We start from the raw sequence: 20728 nt of genomic DNA, 5'->3' as shown, positions 1-20728 counted from the left end.
GCAAATTTCCTTAAGTCCCCCGGGTCTGGGATTCCTCATATGTAAAATACAGAGTTCATTCATTAAACTCTTGTGTCAACGTGGGCACATAATGGAGACTGCAGCTCCCTCCACCTTCCCCTTCTCATTCAACGTAGGTTATTTATCTTTAACTTCTAAAATGGACTCTGCAAGCACTTTACCAAGCGGGCGCACTTGCACAAACACTCAGATTCTCCTTTATTTCCTCTTCTTTCCTTTTCCACCTAGGCTCCCGCCCCACCCAGCGCCAGGCCACGCCCTGGCGTGTGACGTCAGCACGCCTCGTGCGTCGCGTCGCGGCGCTCACTGGGGGCCCGGCTTTCGCCCGCTGCTGCCGCCGCCGCCGCCGGCCGCGGCTGCTCTCCCAAGATGGCGGCTCCTCCGGGCGAGTACTTCAGCGTTGGGAGCCAGGTGTCGTGCCGGACGTGCCAGGAGCAGCGGCTGCAGGGCGAGGTGGTAGCCTTCGACTACCAGTCCAAAATGCTGGCTTTAAGTATCCTTCGCTGCGCGGAGCCCGAGGCCGGGCCGGCGTGTATGTGCGGTGGTGGGGGGGTGGGGGACGACGGCGGCGGCTGGGGCCCTCTCCGGGCCTAGGGGCGACCGGCTACCGCGGCGCCCGGAGCGCATGCGCACGGCCTGAGCTCCCCTCCCCCTCGTCGTGTGTCCCTCGGTCCGCTTTGGGGACCCTGTCTCCCACCCCTTGTGGGAGCTGGGCCCCCGAGCGAGGGTCAGTGGGTGGAGGGGGGCTTGACACGCGGATGCTTTTTGGGGGGAAACGCTATGAGAGGGGACACAGTCATCAGGAGAGAGGGTGGTCGTGGGAGGGGGCTGGTGGATTGGAGCCCGGATGGAAGGGGGGCGGGTAGAATCATGTGGGGAGGGGGTGTGTAGAGTAAGGATCTGTTAGTGGGGCAAGGCTATGGAGTTTACGAGGGGGTGTCTCCTGGTGGGATTTAGTCCAAGGAAGGGCGGTGGGGTGGTGACCAAATGGGCCTTGCCTGCTTTGGGGAAGAGTAACTGCAGAACAGTTTGTATTTGAAATGGGGATAGGGGCTTGTTTGCTGGTGCGTGTGTATGCGTGGTGCTGTTGGGGGCGGGGAGTACTGAATTAGGTTCCTCAGTCATTTGAAGATTGCTGTTTTGAGGATGTTGGCACTGGAAACCTGGTCCAGAGAGAAGACCACGTTTTTTAGGGGCTTATGTGGGGTTGTGTGGGTTACAGGTGAAAGAGTAAGTTAATCTTCTCTTGCTCAGCCCAGCACATGGAGTCCTGACTTTTCCATAGTAGTTGCCTCCCCTTTTGGAAGTGGCGGTGTTAAACAGAATGGAAGAGAAGGCCTGCTTCTTTGGGGGTGGAAATGATTTCTGAGTTACTCCAGGAAACTCAGTCTTGGAAACAAAATACTTCCTGGTTGTAATAAATGTGCCACCCTTTCCCCTTCTTTTTGAGCCACAGGTGGGTTTATTTGGACTTTTTTTTTTTTTTTTTGAGGCGTAATCCTTTATGGCATCTTTCAAAAGGAAGTTTCCTACTGAGTGCTGCATTTGAGTGGCAAGTATTTTAATTTATTTAACCACTAGTTGTAGATTTCCAGTTTAGGAAGATGTCCTCTGAACATCTTTTTTTTTTTTTTTTTTGTAAAATATAAAAACTCAGACCTAGACCCTGTGAGACCTTTTACATTAGTGGAAGGGTTTTGGAATGAGGAATTACCTTTAATTGGCATGTGATATGCTCTTGATAAATAGTTGGAGGATGGGTGAGTGAATGAATGAATGGATACATAAACAAATGGGTTAACTGGCTGGGTCACCTTGAGTGACCCTCATTCCCAGTGCTGTAGTTTTCTCTTCTGCAGAATGGGAAATCTGAAATCTAAAAAAGTGAAAAGAGCAGTATCTAGATATAAGAACTATTATACCAGGAACAGAAAGTCCTGCCTCTCCTGTGTGATTCCTTAGGTTCAAGAAAAACTATATATACAGCATTAACGCAGCATTATGCCTCCATACGACCAGTAGAGAGGTGACAGAAACCCTTTTTGAGGCTTCCAATTTTAGATAATACTTGGCTTTGAAAAGCTTGAGATCTTTTGGTTCTGGGGTTTTGAGCGGGTGGAAGGTGACAGGCAGAGATTTCCTGAGGAGAGCTGTGATTCTTGTGAGGCTCCCCTGCCCCCCTCTTGCTCGTGACATACCTTTTACACCAGCCTTGTGTGAATTGTGTTCTCCATGCCCCTCTTTTCCTTAACTTTATTTTCTCACCAGAATGTCCCTCTTCCAGTGGAAAGCCCAACCATGCAGACATCTTGCTCATAAACTTACAGTATGTTTCAGAAGTGGAAATAATTAATGACCGAACAGAAACCCCTCCTCCCCTAGCTTCACTCAATGTTAGTAAGGTAAGGACTTGAGGGCAGTTCTGGCTCTTTAAAATGGTGGGAAAAATTGAGACTCATTGACCCCTGGTGGTACATACGTTGTCCATTGTTTTCCACGTTTTCATTGACTTAATGGTTTGTTCTGATAACCTTTTTGAAGAAACACCAATTTAAGTTTTCTTTTTATTCCTGCATGCCTTAAAAAAATTTAAGAAACCTTTTAATGCCCAAATAAAGAAATAAAGTTGCAAGCTTGCTTTTGTCCTTTGTGAAAGAGGGCTTTTTTTTTTTTTTTTCTTTTAAACCTGGAGTCCATGTGCGAACTTTTGGTGTTTGTGGGGTTGGGTAGGGGCGTTGCCTGTGAACCTCCTGAAATTGTGTGTATGTGTGTATGTGGTTTTGGGTGAACACCTGTAGTATTTTGGAGATTCTCGATTCATGACATACAAAAAATTGAAAACTACTGCCTTCAAGCTTCATTTTTGTCTTTATGTTTGAATTTTGAGGTCTGATAAAATTAGAGGCTTAGGATATTTTAATCTTGGATGTACGTACTGATATCTGGGAACCCTCAAATCACTTTTTTTGACTCTTCCCTTCTATCAGCCAAAGTTCACGTATTATAATAATAATACCCCTCCATGCCTTGTAGTCTTTGCTGTCCTTGTATTTGGAATGCTCTTTCTTCCAGAGTGTCTGGAGCCTCATCCTTCAGGACTTAGTTAAATGGCACCTCTTCTGAGAAGTCTTCTCTGATCACAGAGGCTAAAGGAATTTGCCCCCATTCTCTTTACAGTACCTTATCTTCCAGAGTTCAGGTGACATAGCATGTATAGTCCAACTTGGGACATTTTTGAGAGGAAAGCAGAGTGCTTTTGTTTTCCACTGAGACAAGCATAGATCAGTGTATCCTGGGCAAATTGGAACTTTAAGGTTACCTATTCGTAGTCTTTGTATAATTATAATTGTGTGTCATTTGTTTACTTTTTTATCTCACCAAACTTTGTTCTGTGAGGATGGGAACCATACCTGTTTTGCTCATGGCTGAATATACAGAGCCTTGCACAGGATAGATGCTTAATATTCTTTGAATAAATAAGTTAGACCTTTGATTTTAATAGCAGCTGCCTTTCCTTTAGTCTCTTGAATTCGTATGGTGGAAGTTTTTCCCTCTAGAGGAGTCTTGTAATAATGTATATTCTCTTACCTCTCTTGGGAATGTGGTGTGTTGGCTACAATTCAGCAAAGCAAGGAAACACTCAGGCAGCTGAAACAATAGAGGGTAACTGAGGCTGGCAGAATATACTTAGCTCAGATTGGGAGCTCCCTTTCCAGGTTCCAGAGAAATGCCACTCGTTTTTTTAGCGATGGCTGAGGACAGATTCAGAAAGGTCTTGGGTTCCGTATTAAAGGCTATTGCATATAGAACGTCCCAGTCTTGGGTGCCTGGGTGGCTCAGTAAGTTAAGTGTCCCAACTCCTGATTTTGGCTCAGGTCATGATCTCGGTTCGTGCGTTCGAGCCCTGTTTCGGGCTCTGCACTGATAGTGTGGAGCTTGCTTGGAATTGTCTCTCTCTCTTTCTCTCTCCTTAAAAATGAATAAATAAACATAAAAAAATATTTCCATTCTTAGAAACTTCTAGATTTTTGAAACCCTGGCTTAGGTACCTTCTAGAGTGTAGGAGTTTTTTGCATCGTCTTCTTTTGGCTGAAGAGATTTTAAAAGATTCAAGTGAAATAGTTTATTCCTCATATGTTGAAAATAGGCTCTGAGTTAGTTTTTATAGGGTAGGAGAAGTCTGTCACTAAATAACTAAATCTTTAGTGAGTAATAGAGGAAAGGTTATCTGAAAGGGATGATTTTCTCTAATGTAAAACATAGTAAGTTTCTGCTCTTGTGACCAGTAAGTGTCACCATTTATCTGAGAGGGCTTGGAGTGTTATGGGTGGGACTGTTAAAAGGTTACTCTCTTATGTTTGACCTCAAGTAGAAATAGTTCTTGGTTATTTAATTTTGTAGATTATCTTTGCCTTTGGGGTTTTGCTTTCTGCTGCTCAGTTTTAGCTTATTAGCATTGTTGTAAACTAGTTGTTTACCCACTCTTTCAAGAAAGTGGTTGTGTCATAGGTTGGGGAATATCAGAAATTTTTACTTTTCTTTGTGGCCTGCTTGCCAAGTCTTGAAAAGGGTTTGTTTTCTGGGGAGAGGAGTCAAACTAAATCTAAAATTAGGTTGGAGGGCTATCTTTGGATTTCATTTATTCCCTCTTTCATTTGCAGAGATGTTTATGAGTAAGCTTGTATTGGCTTTCTGAAACCCAGCGTTTGAGGATGCTTTGCGATTCCTCCCTGGATTCAGTTAGAATTAGAAGAGCCTTCTGCACTGTTACTGAAAACTTAATCTGGGCAGCTGTGTACCTATTGATTGAATGCCATGGAAAGTTCATCCCATGGAAGAGCATGGACTTGGGTTTTTTTCTAAAGATGGAGGATTGTTTAAGCATGTTAGAACTAAAGTGCTCAGAGATCCCTGGAAGAAAACTTGCTGCTCACAGTGTGGGGAAGCACCACCTGTGTGTACCACTTCCAGTGGAAGATACCATCACATGTTGGCTCATGTTGCTGACATAGTAAGCGCTCTGTTTAATCCTGTTGATATAAAATGGATATTTGTTTACTCTGACCCAGCAGGAACTGGAAGAGAAGGTCCTTCAATAAAAGAAAATACTTAATTCCAGCCCAACTAGAGAAGGTACGAACTAGCAGTTCTTAGAGATGAGCCTGTTTTGTTTTCAGTTGACAGTGTACTGCAGGCTAAGAAGTCCTGTGTCTACAGGGATGTGGGATGTGAGAGGCAGCTTGGAAGAGGACAGTGAGGTTGCTGAAGTTCATGAGTATCACTCGATCTACTCCCCAGTACTGTTGTACTTTTAAAGTGTTCTGAGTGTCCTGACTATAAGACAGAAGCATTTCAGCAAAAATACAAAAGCACATCAAAGCCAGTCATAAGTGAGGTTCAGATTACTCACTATGTGGCTTATTAGTTTATTCTGTCATGAGGAACTTAATACTGCTTTAGGGTGAGAAGAACCCTAGGGTCCCTGTGGCAGAATGAAGTTGGGTGTTTCTTAACAAGTTCTTTTGCATTGACTCAGCATCTTGTTCCCTGGGGATGAAGACTGCCCATGGATTAGTAGTGCTCTCAGGAGATGATTTGGGACATGTCAACATTAACAAGGGTCTCTTTTATGTAGCATTATAAAACATTTCCTGAAATCTGTTTTGTGTAGGTGTTGTGGTAAGCTCTGTCGGGAACCATATTTGTTTTTCTAGAGCTTTACAGATTACAAAGAGCTTTGACACCTCTCATTTTATTCTCACCACCACCATGTGATCTTTGTAGTATATTCTTTTCCTTTTCATTTAACAGGCTTATTAGTTTAAGTGACTTGTCTAGGTTACATGGCCAGTAGTGTGGGAGCTCATGTTTTTATGTGCCATTCTCTGAACTAGCAAATGGTAGATGTCTCATTTAATGCTAACGATAGTTCTTATGGTGTGGCTACCATCACCATCTTAGAGAAGAGTAAACTGGAGGCTCAGAGAAAATGAGTCACTAGCTCAGTGTCCTGCAACTCGTGATGGGTCTGGGATTTGAACTCCGGTCTAATATTTTGACTGCGAAGTCCCATGTTAAGTAATGTTTCTATGTAGAGAGAACCTCTGTATTGTGTGGTCAGGAGGAGTGCGGTCTAGTAGAAAAAACGGGCTACATGGGTAAGTCTTTAAAAGTCACTTCTCTGCCTCTTAACCTTACTGAACATCAGTTTTCTCACGATAAAAATGGGATAATGTTAGTGTCTATCTCATAGAGTTGTTATGGGGATTAGGTCACGTTGACTGGAATTGGCAAATGTTAGTTCTGTTCTTTTGCATTAGCTGTGTGTAGCCAACTGATGTTCCTTGAATTATGGCATGGGGGCAAGATGGGGAAAAAGGGGCAGTATGACAGCGGGAAGGCAGCTAAGAACATGAATGCCATTGCTATGTCATTCTAGCCTGGATTTGGTCTGACATTCATTCAGATATCCAAACTTGCCAAGCCAGGACTGGGGAAAATCAAAATTGTATTGAATACCATTAATATGTAATGTAGTTAAAACGTGTTTTTAAGAGATGTCTTCTTGGTGACCAGAATTAACTTGAACTTCCAGAGCAGTGTTATCAGGTGGCATAGTTAAGTGAACACTTGGCCGAGTACTGGAGTTTAGAGTGAGCAGTCACACAGCGAAGAAGGCTGTGCTTTTTTAGCCTCTGAGATTCCTGGGAAAGAACTCACCGACACAGCCAAGGCACGTGTATGTATTTGTTTAAATAAATCATCTGCATTGAATGAGATGTAAGTTCTCACTTTGCTGAGTCGGAGAAGACTTTCTTGAGATAGTTGTATGTTGTGGGGGGAGGCAGGGAAAGTGACAAAACATCAAAAATTGAAATCCACAGGTAAGGTGTCCACCTCCCTTACCAGACCACTGACTAATTTTTTAGCTTCTTTTATCCATGTATTACCCATTTATACCTTACTAACAAGCAGTGAGTTATCTGATGCAACCAGGAAGAAGAAAGAGATTGAAAGGGCTTATCATTAGCCCTTGGTAATGAAGAATGAGTTGGCTGCCTTTGAATAAGAAGGGTATTTGGAGATTGGTGGTGATTGTGGGGAGGTCTGGAAAGAAAGGCTGAGAAAATGGAAGAGTCACAAAGTTGACTTTTTAAAAAAACTGACCTCGGGGACCTTGGATGGCTCAGTTGGATAAGCATCCTACTTCGGCTCAGGTCATGATCTCAGGGTTCGTGAGTTCGAGCTCCGTGTTGGGCTCTGTGCTGACAGCTCAATGCTTGGATCCTGCATCCGATTCTGTGTATCCCTCCCTCCCTCTGTCTCTCTCTCTCCCCCCCCTCCACCTTTCCAATTCTGCATATCTCTCTCTCTCTCTCTGCCCCTCTCCCGCTTGTACTCTGTCTCTCTCTCAAAAGTAAATACACATTGGGGCGCCTGGGTGGCGCAGTCGGTTGAGCGTCCGACTTCAGCCAGGTCACGATCTCGCGGTCTGGGAGTTCGAGCCCCCGCGTCGGGCTCTGGGCTGATGGCTCAGAGCCTGGAGCCTGTTTCTGATTCTGTGTCTCCCTCTCTCTCTGCCCCTCCCCTGTTCATGCTCTGTCTCTCTCTGTCCCAAAAATAAATAAACGTTGAAAAAAAAAAATAAAAAAAAAAAAAAATAAACCTGACTTCAGTGCTCACCTTTAGGTATGATGTCACACTGAGGGAAGACCTGACTCTGACTTTTTGTTTTGAGTTCTCCCAGTTCAAAGCTAATATTTAGCATAACCATAGACTTTCCAGTGATGTGAGGGTTAATTCTCAGTGTGAGTAAACTCCTGGGGTAGTTAATAGCTACTGCATTGTGGCCTGCATTCATGGACCTATCCTGTTAGCCAGGTCCTTGACCGTATTGTGACCCTAATGTATTGGGGTATGGAGTTCACACCAAGTAGAATCAGATGGCCTGATTTTAGGTTATGTGTATATTGGTAGGAGGTAGAAGGTGTTCATAGTATGTGTAAATGGGAAGGGAAAGAACTACTTTTCTAGAGAAAGCAGGATTTTTTTGTCAGATAAGATTTTTCTAGCCTCTAGGAATCGCGTCTAACCTATTGGCTCCTCGATTAGAATATATTGTCAAGTGCCCAGTACTAGGTTAGAGTCCACCAGTAAGTTTTGCACCTGGCTGTGAACAGACACAGCTGTTCTTCATGAAAGTGTCATGAAGGTAGAGGTGGGGGGTGACTGCTGAGTGACGGGACATGTTAAGTAGTGAGTGGTGTCAGATGGAGTCAGAGAGGTAGAATGATTGACTACCATTTCAGAAATCACTAGTCTGTTGAAGGATGTCACGTTCTGTGGCATTTAAACTTTGGGGTCAGACTGACCCCCCCTAGTGGGGATGCGGTGCTCTAGGCGAGGGCTCGTGACTCCATTCAAGCTAGGGTGCATGGCTGCCAGCTGACTCTGTGAGCCCTCGTGAGGTTACGGTTTTGCTTTGGAAGGGGGCTTTCTTGACATTACGGGGTGTGGGGACAATCGCTGTCCACCTGAAAAGACAAATTGCTGTGCTCGAGTGACTAGCGGAGGTGTGCCACAGGTGCCTAATTGAAGGCATGTCTGCGCTCTTTGACACAGAGATGATTGGCAATAAGGATTTTTCTGGTAGGTCAGTGGTGGTATCTCTTCTGCTTTAAGAAAGGGGCATTCTAACTGGTTTGGTCTTCCTGCTACAGAACAGGCTTGAGGGGAAAAGGCTGGGGGGAAAGGTGATGCAGTCAAGTTCTAGCATTGGCATTTTGAGACTAGCTTAGGTAAATACCAGACGCTACCCTGGAGAGGGAAGCAAATTGCACCTGAGGTGGGAAATGAAAGGATCTGCACGCTGTGTCAGAAGCTAGCAGTATGTGTGGTAGAATGTGGGGAATTTAAAGAACTGGGTTCTTTTTGCAGCTGGGCTGTTAGTAATTTGTGTGACCCTGTGTTAGTCACTTAACTGGAACCTGGATCTGTTAGTTCTATGAATCTCTAATAGTCTAATAGTTTCTGTTCCTTTTATCCTCCTTTCCTCTTGCTCCCCCTTCCTTCCAGGTGCTGGGAATGTCAAGATGATTAACACTGCCTTTGCCCACAAGAATCTCCTGTTTGGGGGCGCCTGGGTGGCTCAGTCAGTTAAGCCTCTGACTCTTGATTTCAGCTCAGGTTATGATCTCACAGTTCATGAGATTGAGCCCCGTGTCAGGCTTTGCGCCGACAGCACGTAGCCTGCTTGGGATTCTCTCTCTCCCTCTCTCTCTGCCCCTCCTCCTCTCTTGCTCTCTCTCAAAATAAATTAAAAAAAAAAAAAGAATCTCCTGTTTGGCAGGGTGAGGGAGAGCTGCATTTAACTAGTGCTGACAATGTGGCAGGGTCAGTGTTAGTGGGGGTGTGAGCGAGGTGCTGTGAGAGCATAGAGCAGGGGGCAGCAAACTCTCCTGGAAGGGCCAGATAGCAAATGTTTTAGGTTTGTGGGCTGTACATTCTGTCACAACTACTCAACTTTGCCTTTGTAGCAAAAGCAGCCATAGATGATATGTAAACAAATGGGCATGGTCTTTCCTATAAAGCATAACTAAAACAGGTGTTGGGCTGAATTTGGCCCACAGGCTATAGTTTGCCAGTCCTTGGCATAGAGTAGTAAACATTTTAGGGAAGGCTTTTCTGATGTAACAATGGAGTAGGGTCTTGAAGAATATTCGATAAAAGGAAGGAAGTTAAATGGAATCCAGCGGATTTGGAAGGTGCTCACTTTGTCCATCTCTGCAATTGGGAAACTTCTTTTAGTAAGCTAACCCGGAGGTTGGTTGTTCTCAGGGAGTAAAGGGATGAGTTGTGTGCCATATTGGTGTTAGGTGCTTTCCATGCTTACTGAACTCCCAACAGTAACCCTTCAGGATGGGCCCCAGATGAATGAACTGAGGCTCTGGAGAGGTTATGCATCTTGCTCAGGTTCGTGCAGCTAGGGTGTGGTAGGCAGGGGTTTGAGCTGGAATCTAGGCGTAAGGGGGTGGCTCTCCTATTTTACTCTGCTTTCTCTCTTTTCAGAGCCCAGGAAAGAACAGTGCATGGCTCTTTCACTATCATGAATAAGATCAACTCTTTACTCACTAGATAGTGCACCCATTTTGGCATGTGAAGGGGAAAGGGATTTCCAATAGATTATTCCAGTTATATTTTGAAAGATGTCTTCTTTAGGACTTACAACCTATCTAGCAGCTCTTACAGAAACCAGAAAGGGAAGCACTGAGCCCATTGGCTAAAGGAAGGTTGGATTATATGAATTTTTCTGAAATGACCCACAGGCCACCTTCTCTGTGCTAACAGTAATGATGTTTTAATAACGATGTTAACAGCTAATATTTGCACAGTGCTTTACACCTAGTGCTTTCACCCAGACTGTCTCCCTTAATCCTCACTGCCATGTGTGAGCTGGCTAATTTGAGCGTACATTCTCAGAGATGGGTTGTTGAGATCAAATTTCAGCCTATATCCCAGCCAGTTTTCTCTCTGACAGGGCCATGTGCAGGTTCCATGGCAGTGCTGGTTTCAGGGTCTCAGGACTAGGAAATTACTCATTGTCCTGGAGGTTTAGTTTTCTGTTGTAGCTATGAATTGTGTTTGGTGACATAACTTACAAATAGCTGACAAACTCTTGACTTACAACTAGTTTTTGTTTTAAACCCAGTGAAAGAAAAAGCTTTGCCTATGGAGGGGACTGTGACTCAAGGCTGGTCTGTATTGTGCAGCAGCTACATCATGGTAACAAGGATGGTGTTGAAGCTTGGAGATTTTAGGTGGGGCTGCGGCCCCTGGATTTGCACGTTGTTTTTCCTCGTAGTTCAAAGCACTCAACATACCTTAACATGCAAGTACAAGAGACTTGCTTGACTTAGCTTCCCTAGTCTCAGCCCAGTCAGAAAATGATGGGTCCATGGGGCATCTGGCTGGCTGGCTTGCTCAGTCAGAGGAGCATGCAGCTTTTGATCTTGGGGTCATGAGTTCAAGCCCCACTTTGGGTGTAGAGATTACTTAAATACTTAAAAAAAAAAAAAAAAAAAGATAGATCCAGGGAATACCTGTCATTATTGGTCTGAACTGCTTTCTTATATAATGTCTGTTTTCTGAAAAGCATTCCTGCAAGTTACCTTTAACAAAAGAAATAAAGGATGTCCTTGAAGTTTAGGGTGAGACTGAGGCCCTTTTCAGAAGAGATACCCTTTACTAGAAAGCAGACAGCTGTGTTCTGCACTGGGGACATTGATGGAAATGCCAGAATGCGCTGACAAAAAGAGAAGGTGGCAGCTAAGTTTTAAAATATTTTTCCTTTCTGGAAAAAAAACTTTTTTCCTTTCTGAAAATACTTTCTTTTGCATTTAAATTTATATTTTCAGCAGTCATTTAGACTTCCTTAGGTGGAACTGTTTATAGTGACAGGGTTAAGAACGCAAGCTTTGGAGTCAGACTGGGTTGCAATCCACTCTCCCACTTGTGGCTTGGTAGACTTGGGCAAGTTTCTTAACAGCTGTGATTAGTTTCTCCATCTATTAAGTAGGAGGAATTTTAGTCCCTATTTCATAGGCTTGTTGTGCAGATTAAATGCTGAATACATGTAAAGTGTGTAGCTTGGTGCTTAGGGCGGAGTAAGCTCTCACTCAACAAGTTGGTTCTTAGAATTTTAATATTCACTGCCAGGCCTCTTGGGCTCTGTGGTTCCTGTTTGATTCAGTGTTTTGATTCATTATTATGTATTCTAGGACACAACGGCAAGTGGGATACTCTATTTTTGGAGTTCCCAACCATGCAAAGTATGGTTCTTCTTTACTGTTTGTAAAGAACTGTATTTTATTGAAACCAGCAGACAGGAGCTTTCAGCTAGGGAACAAGAAGACTTGGGGATATTGATTTGATAGTTGGAAGAAATATTTTTGTGAGCCCGCTTATTGCTGGCTAGGAAGGAGGGCTTTCTAAGAGTGCACCCCAGAATTGAAGCCACAGAAACAAGCGTGGGCCCTCCTGATGACAATTGTCCTTCGTCGCTGCAGTCTGTCTTCCCTCAGCCTCCACCAGGCCATGCGGGCAGCAGCTGCGGTGTTTCCTAACCTCTCTGTGAGGGCAGCTGGTTGGAAAGCCCGTGTACACAGAGAAGACAAACTGAGAGTGGCTCATCGGAGTCAGTAGGTCACATCCAGCATGTTCCTCCTTTGGACTCTGCTTCCCTTGTTGTATCAGCTGTCACAGCCTGTTAAATACTTGCGGTAGGAATCCCTCTGGGTTCCCCACAGCACCTGTGCTTTCCTGGTCTGGGTGTGTGGAAATAAGATGGCCCAGCTGGTGACTGAATAACAAGATGAAGTGCGTGGTGCTTGGATTTTGTTGTTGTGGCTGCTTCCTTTTCCCCGTGTCACTGAGTGCAGGAGGTGTGTGTCACTGGTGTTCATTAGTTCACTCACTCAAGGGTTACCCAACAGCAGGCGTGACTGGATGCCTTTTAATATTGATGTGCTCCGGTGTCAAGTTCCTGTACTTTTCTCTGTAGCCCGTGTCAAGTTGCTATATATAAAATGGCCACAGGAGGAAGTGCTGGTTAGTAGACAGGGAATCACTTTTTCACCGGGTCTCGTACAAAATAAAAGGAGAGGCATGTTAGCACAGGTTGTCTTGTGCAGTCATTTCATTTAAGCCACATGCATGTTAGTGACACATATTTGTGGGTTTTTGCTTCTCAGTTTGCCCGAACCCAGTGTTTGTAAAGTGGTGCCTTTAGTATTCTCTGAGATTCTAACCAGTTAGCGCTTCAGATTTGATTGGAAGAGAGGCCAGCAGCTAGCATGTTTGCATTGAAAATAGATGTAGTGTGGTGACAGTCATTGAATTTAAAAAATCATGATCCTGCTAACCTTCCCAAGCTGAGAAGGCACACTCTCCACCTCTACCGAGGGCAGCTTCCATTGGTTCCCTCTAGTGGTTTGACAAAAACTGTAAACTTACTATCTTGGAATAACTGGACCATCTATACGTATGCATTAGTTTACAAAAATGTGGGGAAATTTACATCTGTGTAACTGCTAACTTGAGGGTGGAGTGATAGTTATTTGCTTTACAAAGGGACGCTTATCTATACTTTTCATGGGTTTTAAGGAACCTGCCTAAAAAGACCAAGGTAATCTTCTTCCCTTCTCAACTCCAATTTTGAGAGAAGAAAGACTTCTAGATTCCTTTTGTGAGGGTAACTAACCTTCCTTGTGCCTAACCGATTGGATCTTTTGTAGAAGAAATTTACCCCATTTGTACAAGTTCCTGGTGAAAGCATATCTGTAGAGCTGGATGTCAGATTTAAGCATTTTTCAGATTGCCGTGAAAATACAGTTCATAAACTGACAGCTGGAGGATTCAGGGTTTGCAGTGCATCCAGACCCCCCAAAGCACAATTGCAGGTCCAGGTAGAGTAGTTGAGGATATTGGGGCAAATTGAAATAACAGCTTACTCTGATTTCTGTTGACTTTTCTGAGGTTTGTATATCATTTAGCATTTGGGATCTGTTTGCGCTGTGACTTGAAATGGAGAATTACCCAGTTTATTCTCCTTTGCTTGCAGAGCCTTTAGAAGAGGTGTTTTGGGGGGCTAGAAGTGTATTTTGAAATCATTGTTCTCTAGTCATTGTGTTGCTATTACTCAGGCTGTCCAAACGAATCACTCTGGCTAAGATTTATATGTATTTCATTATGCCTCTGGCAAAAATTCAGAAGTGGCTCCCAGCCTTTCTACCTCCTCTTCTAGCTTAATTTGTCCATTCCATTCTTAACCATTCTGCATAGGTGCCTGGTTTCCCTGAGCCAGTTCCTCCCACTGAATGGGTCATGTTAGGTTTTTAATCTACTAGGTGGATGACAAGGATGTTTTGCTCTGGTATCCGTATTGTCTAGTCAACACAAGCTTTATAGACGCAGCTTTGTCAGACCCAACACTGGGAGATGTTTTTGGTTTTCGGGGATAAACATTTTTTAAAAAAACCCTCAAAATGTGAGACCCTCCTGCTTGTTCATGGGGTAAGATAAACATCTGCTTGGTCACTTGTGCTTCCCAGGAGCCCCGTAGGAGTGTGGTTAATCCAGGGGAGCTTTTGTTGCCCCTGGTTTTACCCTCTGTCTTTGGAGACTTCAGATTTGTACAGGGTGTTTGAAAAATGAGAGTCAAGGAACCTCCTTGTTATCAGGGTTTTCTTGGTGATTGAGTAAGTTTTGCCTGTTGCTGCTTAAATCACACCGGCAGCAGCTCTCTCTGCAGAGAGACCGAGTGTGCTTTCTTGCTGCCGCTGGGATTGCCCAGGCTCCAGGGGATACTGTCAGCCCTGTGCATTGATTTCTCTGCAGACTCTGGCCTGGTGGGGCCAGATTGGCAGGGCCAGGCTTGAAAGATTATTTATTTACTCCTGCTTTATCTCTCTCTCTCCATGTACCCGGGACCATGTGAGAAAGGATCTCCAGCTTCCAATCACTGTAGTTTTGGCCTTTCTTCCCTCTCTGCCCTAGGGAGACTGAAATGACCCTGCGCGTGACCTCTCTCTTCGGTGCTCACACCCCTCCCCCCCTCAGATCTTTGAAGCTCAGAGACAGGGCTCCCCATGACCCAGTTGAAGGTCTCCTTTTCTCTTCTTCATAGTCAAACCCACACCTTAATAAAGTGCTTCATTTTGCTAACAGGCGATTAGACGCTTTGCCTGTAGAACTAAATTTGGTCTGTGGTTTGAAGGGTCACTGTTAGGCAGAATATAAATGTTTAAGAATTCCAAATGTCTAGGTACTTTGGGGATGTGCAAGAGATATGATCTCTATCTTAAGGAGCTGGTATTTGGGGACAAATTATGTGTGTTCACGTGTGTGTTTGTGTGTCTGTGTTTGGTGAGCTGCAGCATCAGTATAGTAAGCCCTTAATGGGTCTGAAAAATCTCTAACTCATTTGTTTGACTTTCAGATGCATTGTCTGCCTTTCATTTTAACCGTCTTGTCCAGCGTATTTGTTGTGTCTTATGCTCTAGCGAATTTGCCCTTCTGGAGTCTCTAGCAACCAGTAGTGTAGGGTGGGGACTAGAAGCGTGTTAGAGGGGCAGTAGGGGTTGACGGGGCAACCCACCCCTGTTGGGAGGGATTTCCTAGATTTTAGTAGACTGCGGTATTCCCCCCTTACCTGCAGGGTGTGCATTCCAAGACCCTGGAGGATGCCTGAAACCATGCATAGTACCGAGCCCTGTATCTACTGGCTTTTTTCCTGTACATACATACCTATGATAGTTTAATTTATAATTAGGCACAGTAAAGATCAACAACAATAGCTATAAAATGGAAAAATTATAACAGTGTGCTGTCCTGACAGTTACGTGAATATGGTTGTCTCTCTCTAAATACCTCATTGTACTGTTCTTAGTTACCCTTCTTGTGATGATGTGAGGTGATAAAATGCCTACGTGAGGAGATGAAGTGAGGTGAATGATGTAGGAGCTGTGGTGTAGCGTTGGGTTACTGTTGACCTGATGATATGTCTGGAGGAGGATCATCTGCTTCTAGACCGAGGTTGACTCTGGATCAGGGCCGGGGGGTGGGTGGGGAGCGACTACTGTACTAGATTTTACTAGAATTTCTTTTGATCAGTCTGTGAGCATTCCACTAGAGGGCAGTTAAGGAAAGACATGAGGTAGAATGTGGACCATTCCTTTTTCTAAAGAGCAGGGTAACGGTAGCTCAAGTTGAAGGTGGACAGTATTGGGTTAGGTTTACTTGGGTCTTGGCTCCCCATGTGAGCACAGATAGTGTGGTACCAGAAAGATAGTCTTTTGAACCTCATATTCTGGTCTCTGAAGGTGTTGTAGACGTTGATTTCTAAAACTGAGACTAGCAGTGGCTGATAAAAGGTCTTAATTCTCTCCTTTCATAGAGATGTATGCATTACCTTTTATCTGATGGTCACTTCCCAGTCCCACTGTGTAACGTCGCCCTGCTTTATTTTCTTCCCAGCTCCTTGGCACTATCTGTAGTCACTTTGTTTCTGTTCGTAGCCTGTCCAGTCCCGGCGGCAGTGCTGTACTCTAGTTCAGCACAGTGCATGTCTGGTATGTGTAGGCACTTAGTAAGTACTGGATGGAAGGAATGTCTGCCGCAGTGGCAATAACCCCTCAGGCATATTATGTATGTGTATGTTTCGCTTTTGAACTCTGAGAGAATTGAATCTGCCAAACTAGTCTCTTCCAGCCTCCTTTCCTCAACAGGTCCTGACTGTTGGGAAGAATGAAGGTGAATGCTTTTCTGAGTCTCTTTCCTCTCCCCCACCCTAGCTTGCCAGCAAAGCACGGACAGAGAAGGAGGAGAAGCTGAGCCAGGCCTATGCAATCAGCGCTGGTGTTTCCCTAGAGGGCCAGCAGCTCTTCCAGACCATACACAAGACGTGAGTTGGGGGAGCATAGGGGTCCCTTGTCCCCGGGGGCAGCTCTGCCAGGCTGTGCTGTGTGGGTAGTTGTGTTCCCGAAAGTCAGCAGAGATGCTGGTTAGTGTGTCTGCAGCACCTTGGTGTCCAGGGATGTGGGTGCCTGTTGCCCTTCCATACAGGAGAATGGTGTAATCATGGACAAGTTGGTTTTTTGGGGCTTCGGTTTCTTCATGTGTAAAACTTGGTTTGGGATTAGATTATCCTGAGTCCCTTTCAGAACTGGTATTCCATAATTTAGAACACGGGGCTTCTTTCTCTTTCATTATTTTGACCTTGTCATGCCTTTCTCCAGAAGCTGATGGGGTTTTATTAAGGGAGTTACAAGTCTGTCTCTGATTGTACACTGGGAGAAACATAGGGAGTTAGGGAGAGCAGAAGGCCACCTTATTACCACCTCCTAAAAGACATTTTGTCACAGCAGAAGTCATTTGACTCTCCACTAGCTTCCCTAGCTGCCGAAACACTGAAACATTTGACACTCCCCCTCCCCCCCGCTGCCTTCTGTTACCCTATTTAACCACCTGGGTCTGGTGCACAGATGGCAGCTGGCATCAGAGCTGTTCGAGGCCATGGTATGAGTATCTGAACATTTACAGGTATGTGAAGGAACTCTTAGGAATATCAGCTGCCCTGTGTTTCCCCGAGTGTGAACTGGAATGGGTTTTCCCAGTCTGGCAAGTGCCCAGCTGTCTGATAACTGAGAGGGGCCGGTTTGAGGAGCAGTTACTGTTTCAGGAGGTGGGTGGCAGAGTACAGATCACAGGAAGATGGGGGGATTTCTTTTCCTGTCTTTCTAAAGGTGCCGTTTCCCCCCAGGCCAAAGGCTGGCAAACTCCAGGTAGTGGGCACATCTGTTCATTTGTTTATGTATTGTATTATCTGTGGCTGCTTGTGTAGTACAGCAGCAGAGTTCAGTAGTTGTGACAGAAGTTGTATGACCCTCAGAGCCTAAAATATTTGCTGGCTGACTCTTGATAGAAAAAGTTTGCCAACCCCCTGCCCTAGGCTGCTACTTAAGTTGCATCTAGTGGCCTGAGCCTAGCTCTTTATTTGAATTCAATTTGGTTTGGACTTCTGAGGCTGCCACCAAGTTTTTTCTGGTTTTCCAGGTCCCTAATGCTTCAGAGTGCCTCTTCTGGGCCCTTCTCAGAAGAAGTACACGTCAGGTCATTGCTTTTCCTAGCCACTGGTGCCCAGGAAATGTGTCGTGGCTACTCTTCCCTGTAGGCTGCTGGCATCTAGTTGTTGGCTGAGTTGGGAGCTGAGAACTTGGGGTCAGTTTCCTGGAGTTACTTATTCATCAGGCAGGAGGTGTGGGATGCCGCAAGAGGCAACTTTCACCTGCTCTCTTCTCCTTCCAGCATTAAAGACTGTAAATGGCAAGAAAAAAACATCGTAGTCATGGAAGAAGTTGTTATTACACCCCCATATCAAGTGGAAAACTGTAAAGGCAAAGAGGGGAGTGCACTGAGCCATGTACGCAAAATAGTAAGTAAAGGAGCCATGAACCTTTAGAGAGAGGATGATTCCTTGACCTTCACCCCTCCCCAGCATCAGGGCAGGACACTGTGCTGAGATCCCTGCCTCCGACCTACCAGCCTGAGAGCAGCCCTGCCTAGCCACCTGCCCCCTGCACTGCAGTGCTCTGGAGCTTATGGTTTGGCCACTTCTGTGGGGATGGAACCCGCTGGGCAGCATGCGGTAAAGCCAGCGGCCAGCCCCATGTCCTCCCTGGCATGGCTTTTTGGAATTAGCCAGACCATTCTGTGGTATTGCACCCGAGCAGTTCCTCTCATCCCAGTCTGGGTTCCTCTCGGAAGGAGCTGGTTGGTGTAAGTCAGTTGCTGTTGGGTCTCTGACCCTGCATATGTCACATGACTATCTAGGTTGCATTGTAGCATTTAGGAAAAAACGCTCTGAGGGTTTGAGGGACCAATGTCGTGGATGTAAAAAGTCCAAGACTGCTAATTCCCTATTAGCTTTTCATTCTGCACTTAGATGAAGAGGGGCGAGGCAGTTTCGGACATAATAATCTCCTTTCATACTGTGTTTTAGCTTACAGACTCACTTTCTTCTAGATAGTCTTGGCCAAAGCTGCAACAAATGTGGTTGAAACAAGAGGCCCCTGCCTACCTTTGGCTGGCAAGACCAGCAGACAGCAAGGGGAGAGATGCCTGAATAGTCCATGAGGCTGTGGAGACCTGGAGTGAACTGTTGGGGAGGCCTCGGTGCCCATCTCCTGTTCTGACCTAGGCTGAACTGGTCTCTTTCAGGTTGAAAAACATTTTAGAGACGTGGAAAGCCAAAAGATACTGCAGCGTTCACAAGCCCAGCAACCACAGAAGGAGGCTGCCCTGTCATCCTGAGTCCACACACACGGAGGACTCTTCCAGCATCCAGCCAGCGAGGCGATGGTGGTGGCTTCGGCGGAGGCAGGCCGGGGGAGGGAAGGGATCCTATATTTCCTGTTGGCTCTTGTTAACAAAGGGTCAGCATTTCCAAATCTTAGACTTGAACAAACAAAACACCCAACGAAAAAGAACAAGAGAATAATTTAAAAGTTGAATCATTACTTGACTAACAGACTTCGGTCCACCATGTCCTTTTCACAGTCCCCTTCTGGAACAGTCACCTTGTTAATTTTATTTTTGAAAATTCCTTTCCTGCTCTGCCCTTTCACCTTTGACTTTCCTAGTCTGTCCCTGCCATTCTGTTTTTATAAGTGGCTTCACTTGCCTTCTGAGTGATTGAAAGAAACTTTTACATCTCTTCCAAAATAAAAGTAACAAGTTGACTGTGACACTGAAGTCGAGACTAGAGCAGCAGACAGAGGTCTCACTTTAAATTTGTCTTTGGTTTTCTTTTTCTTTTTTTTTTTTCTTTTTTTTGCACAGGGCATGGCTTGAATTAGTTTTATTTTTCTTAACTTTAAATATATATATGAAAATATATATTAAAATGTTCTCTAAATATTTTCTGCTTCTTGCAGGTCTCTTTTTACTAGATCATGGCCGCTCTTCCCACCTCCTCCCTTCGAAAATAAAAAATGTATTCCCCTCCCCACCACCTATAGCCAGGCAACTAACTTGACTTGGTTCACAGCAAGAATCTTCTGCAGCACTTTCTAGAGCCGGTGTTTGCAGGTGGGATTCGGCTGTGAGGGTTCCTGATGGCTTTTTAGTCTTTAACTGTGTGTGTGTACCAGTCTCACATTTGGCCAAAACCTCAGGATTCTCCCTCTGCCTTTTGTCTTACTTCATGGTACTAGAAGAACTTCCTCACCACACTCCTGTCTCCTCGATGGGAGAGTCAGCTGCCCTGTCTCCTGTGCCCTCTGCAGGAAGAACTATTTTGCATGGCACGTCTCAACTCCTCCTCGAAGGATGATTTTCTTCCTAAGAAACCTGGAGCCCACCTCTCCCAGTCTCTCGGAGTCTGTATCCAGAGCCAGTAGCCCAGGAGAAAGCTTGGGTGACCTGTAGTTTCTCTGCTCCCACCAACCTCCTGCTTTTATGCCCTTCCCCACCCCCCTGAAATTTTACAAGCTTATGATAGTTTGTATGTGCTCAGCCAATGGGCAGAAAACCTGGAGAGAATTTCTGGACTTTAGCCCACCAGTTTGTCTGGTTTGACTAACCTGCTGAGTGCTAAAACTGGCACCTGTTGCCCCCATGCCTTCAGGGCAGCCTGGGGGGGCAGAGTGTGCCACCAGCTGAATGTCAGGCACCGAGTGGGAAGTGGGTGATGCTCATGTGACTGGCTAGAGCTTTGGGGGTGGGGTGGGGGGTAACTACTATCTTTTTGGCCATGATCTCTTTCCCCTTCCTTTTTTTTTTTTAATTAAATAAATGGATCAAAATTAAATAATTCAAGCCCTGCCTTCAAAATGAATTTTTTTTTTTTTTTAGTATTGTTTAGCAAAAACAATAAAACCCAAATTTTTTTAACCATCACTCATGTCTCAGGTTTGTACGTGCTTTAGAGACCCCAGGGGGGAATGGTGTGAGGGGGGAGTAAGTGTTTGGTAATCTTTCCCTTTAGATTCTCTGCTTCCTACTCTTTATTCTCTCTCCTTCCATCTCCTGGAGCTCTCCCAGTGATAGAGTGCAAAGGATATAATTTAAGAAAGGGATCCTGGGTTGGGAGGTGTGTGTGAGTGGGGTAGGGGCACAGAGGGGTGGGCACGTATGCAAGGCTGTTTGTTAC

The 20728-nt window shown here is 45.1% G+C and overlaps 1 protein-coding gene across 1 annotated transcript; it reads left to right on the top strand.

The window, feature by feature from the left end:
* Positions 1–311: 311 nt before the first annotated feature.
* LSM12 (LSM12 homolog) lies at positions 312–19322 on the top strand. Its single transcript, XM_003996973.6, has 5 exons — positions 312–514; positions 2290–2423; positions 16371–16480; positions 17884–18010; positions 18796–19322. Exons 1-5 carry the CDS (start codon positions 391–393, stop codon positions 18886–18888), a joined length of 588 nt encoding a protein of 195 aa, XP_003997022.1. The 5' UTR covers positions 312–390; the 3' UTR covers positions 18889–19322.
* Positions 19323–20728: the final 1406 nt, after the last annotated feature.

The sequence above is a fragment of the Felis catus genome, chromosome E1 (genome assembly GCF_018350175.1).
Source record: "Felis catus isolate Fca126 chromosome E1, F.catus_Fca126_mat1.0, whole genome shotgun sequence".
NCBI classification, from domain to species: Eukaryota; Metazoa; Chordata; class Mammalia; order Carnivora; family Felidae; genus Felis; species Felis catus.
Note: the sequence above shows the minus strand (reverse complement) of the source record. Positions and strands in the feature narration are given on the sequence as shown.

Excerpts from the sequence above, each read along its gene's own strand:
- LSM12 (XM_003996973.6), top strand. The coding sequence starts at position 391 with ATGGCGGCTCCTCCGGGCGAGTACTTCAGCGTTGGGAGCCAGGTGTCG. Across the intron at positions 16,481-17,883 it reads TTCCAGACCATACACAAGAC|CATTAAAGACTGTAAATGGC; the intron begins GTGAGTTGGGGG and ends TTCTCCTTCCAG. Across the intron at positions 18,011-18,795 it reads TGAGCCATGTACGCAAAATA|GTTGAAAAACATTTTAGAGA; the intron begins GTAAGTAAAGGA and ends GGTCTCTTTCAG.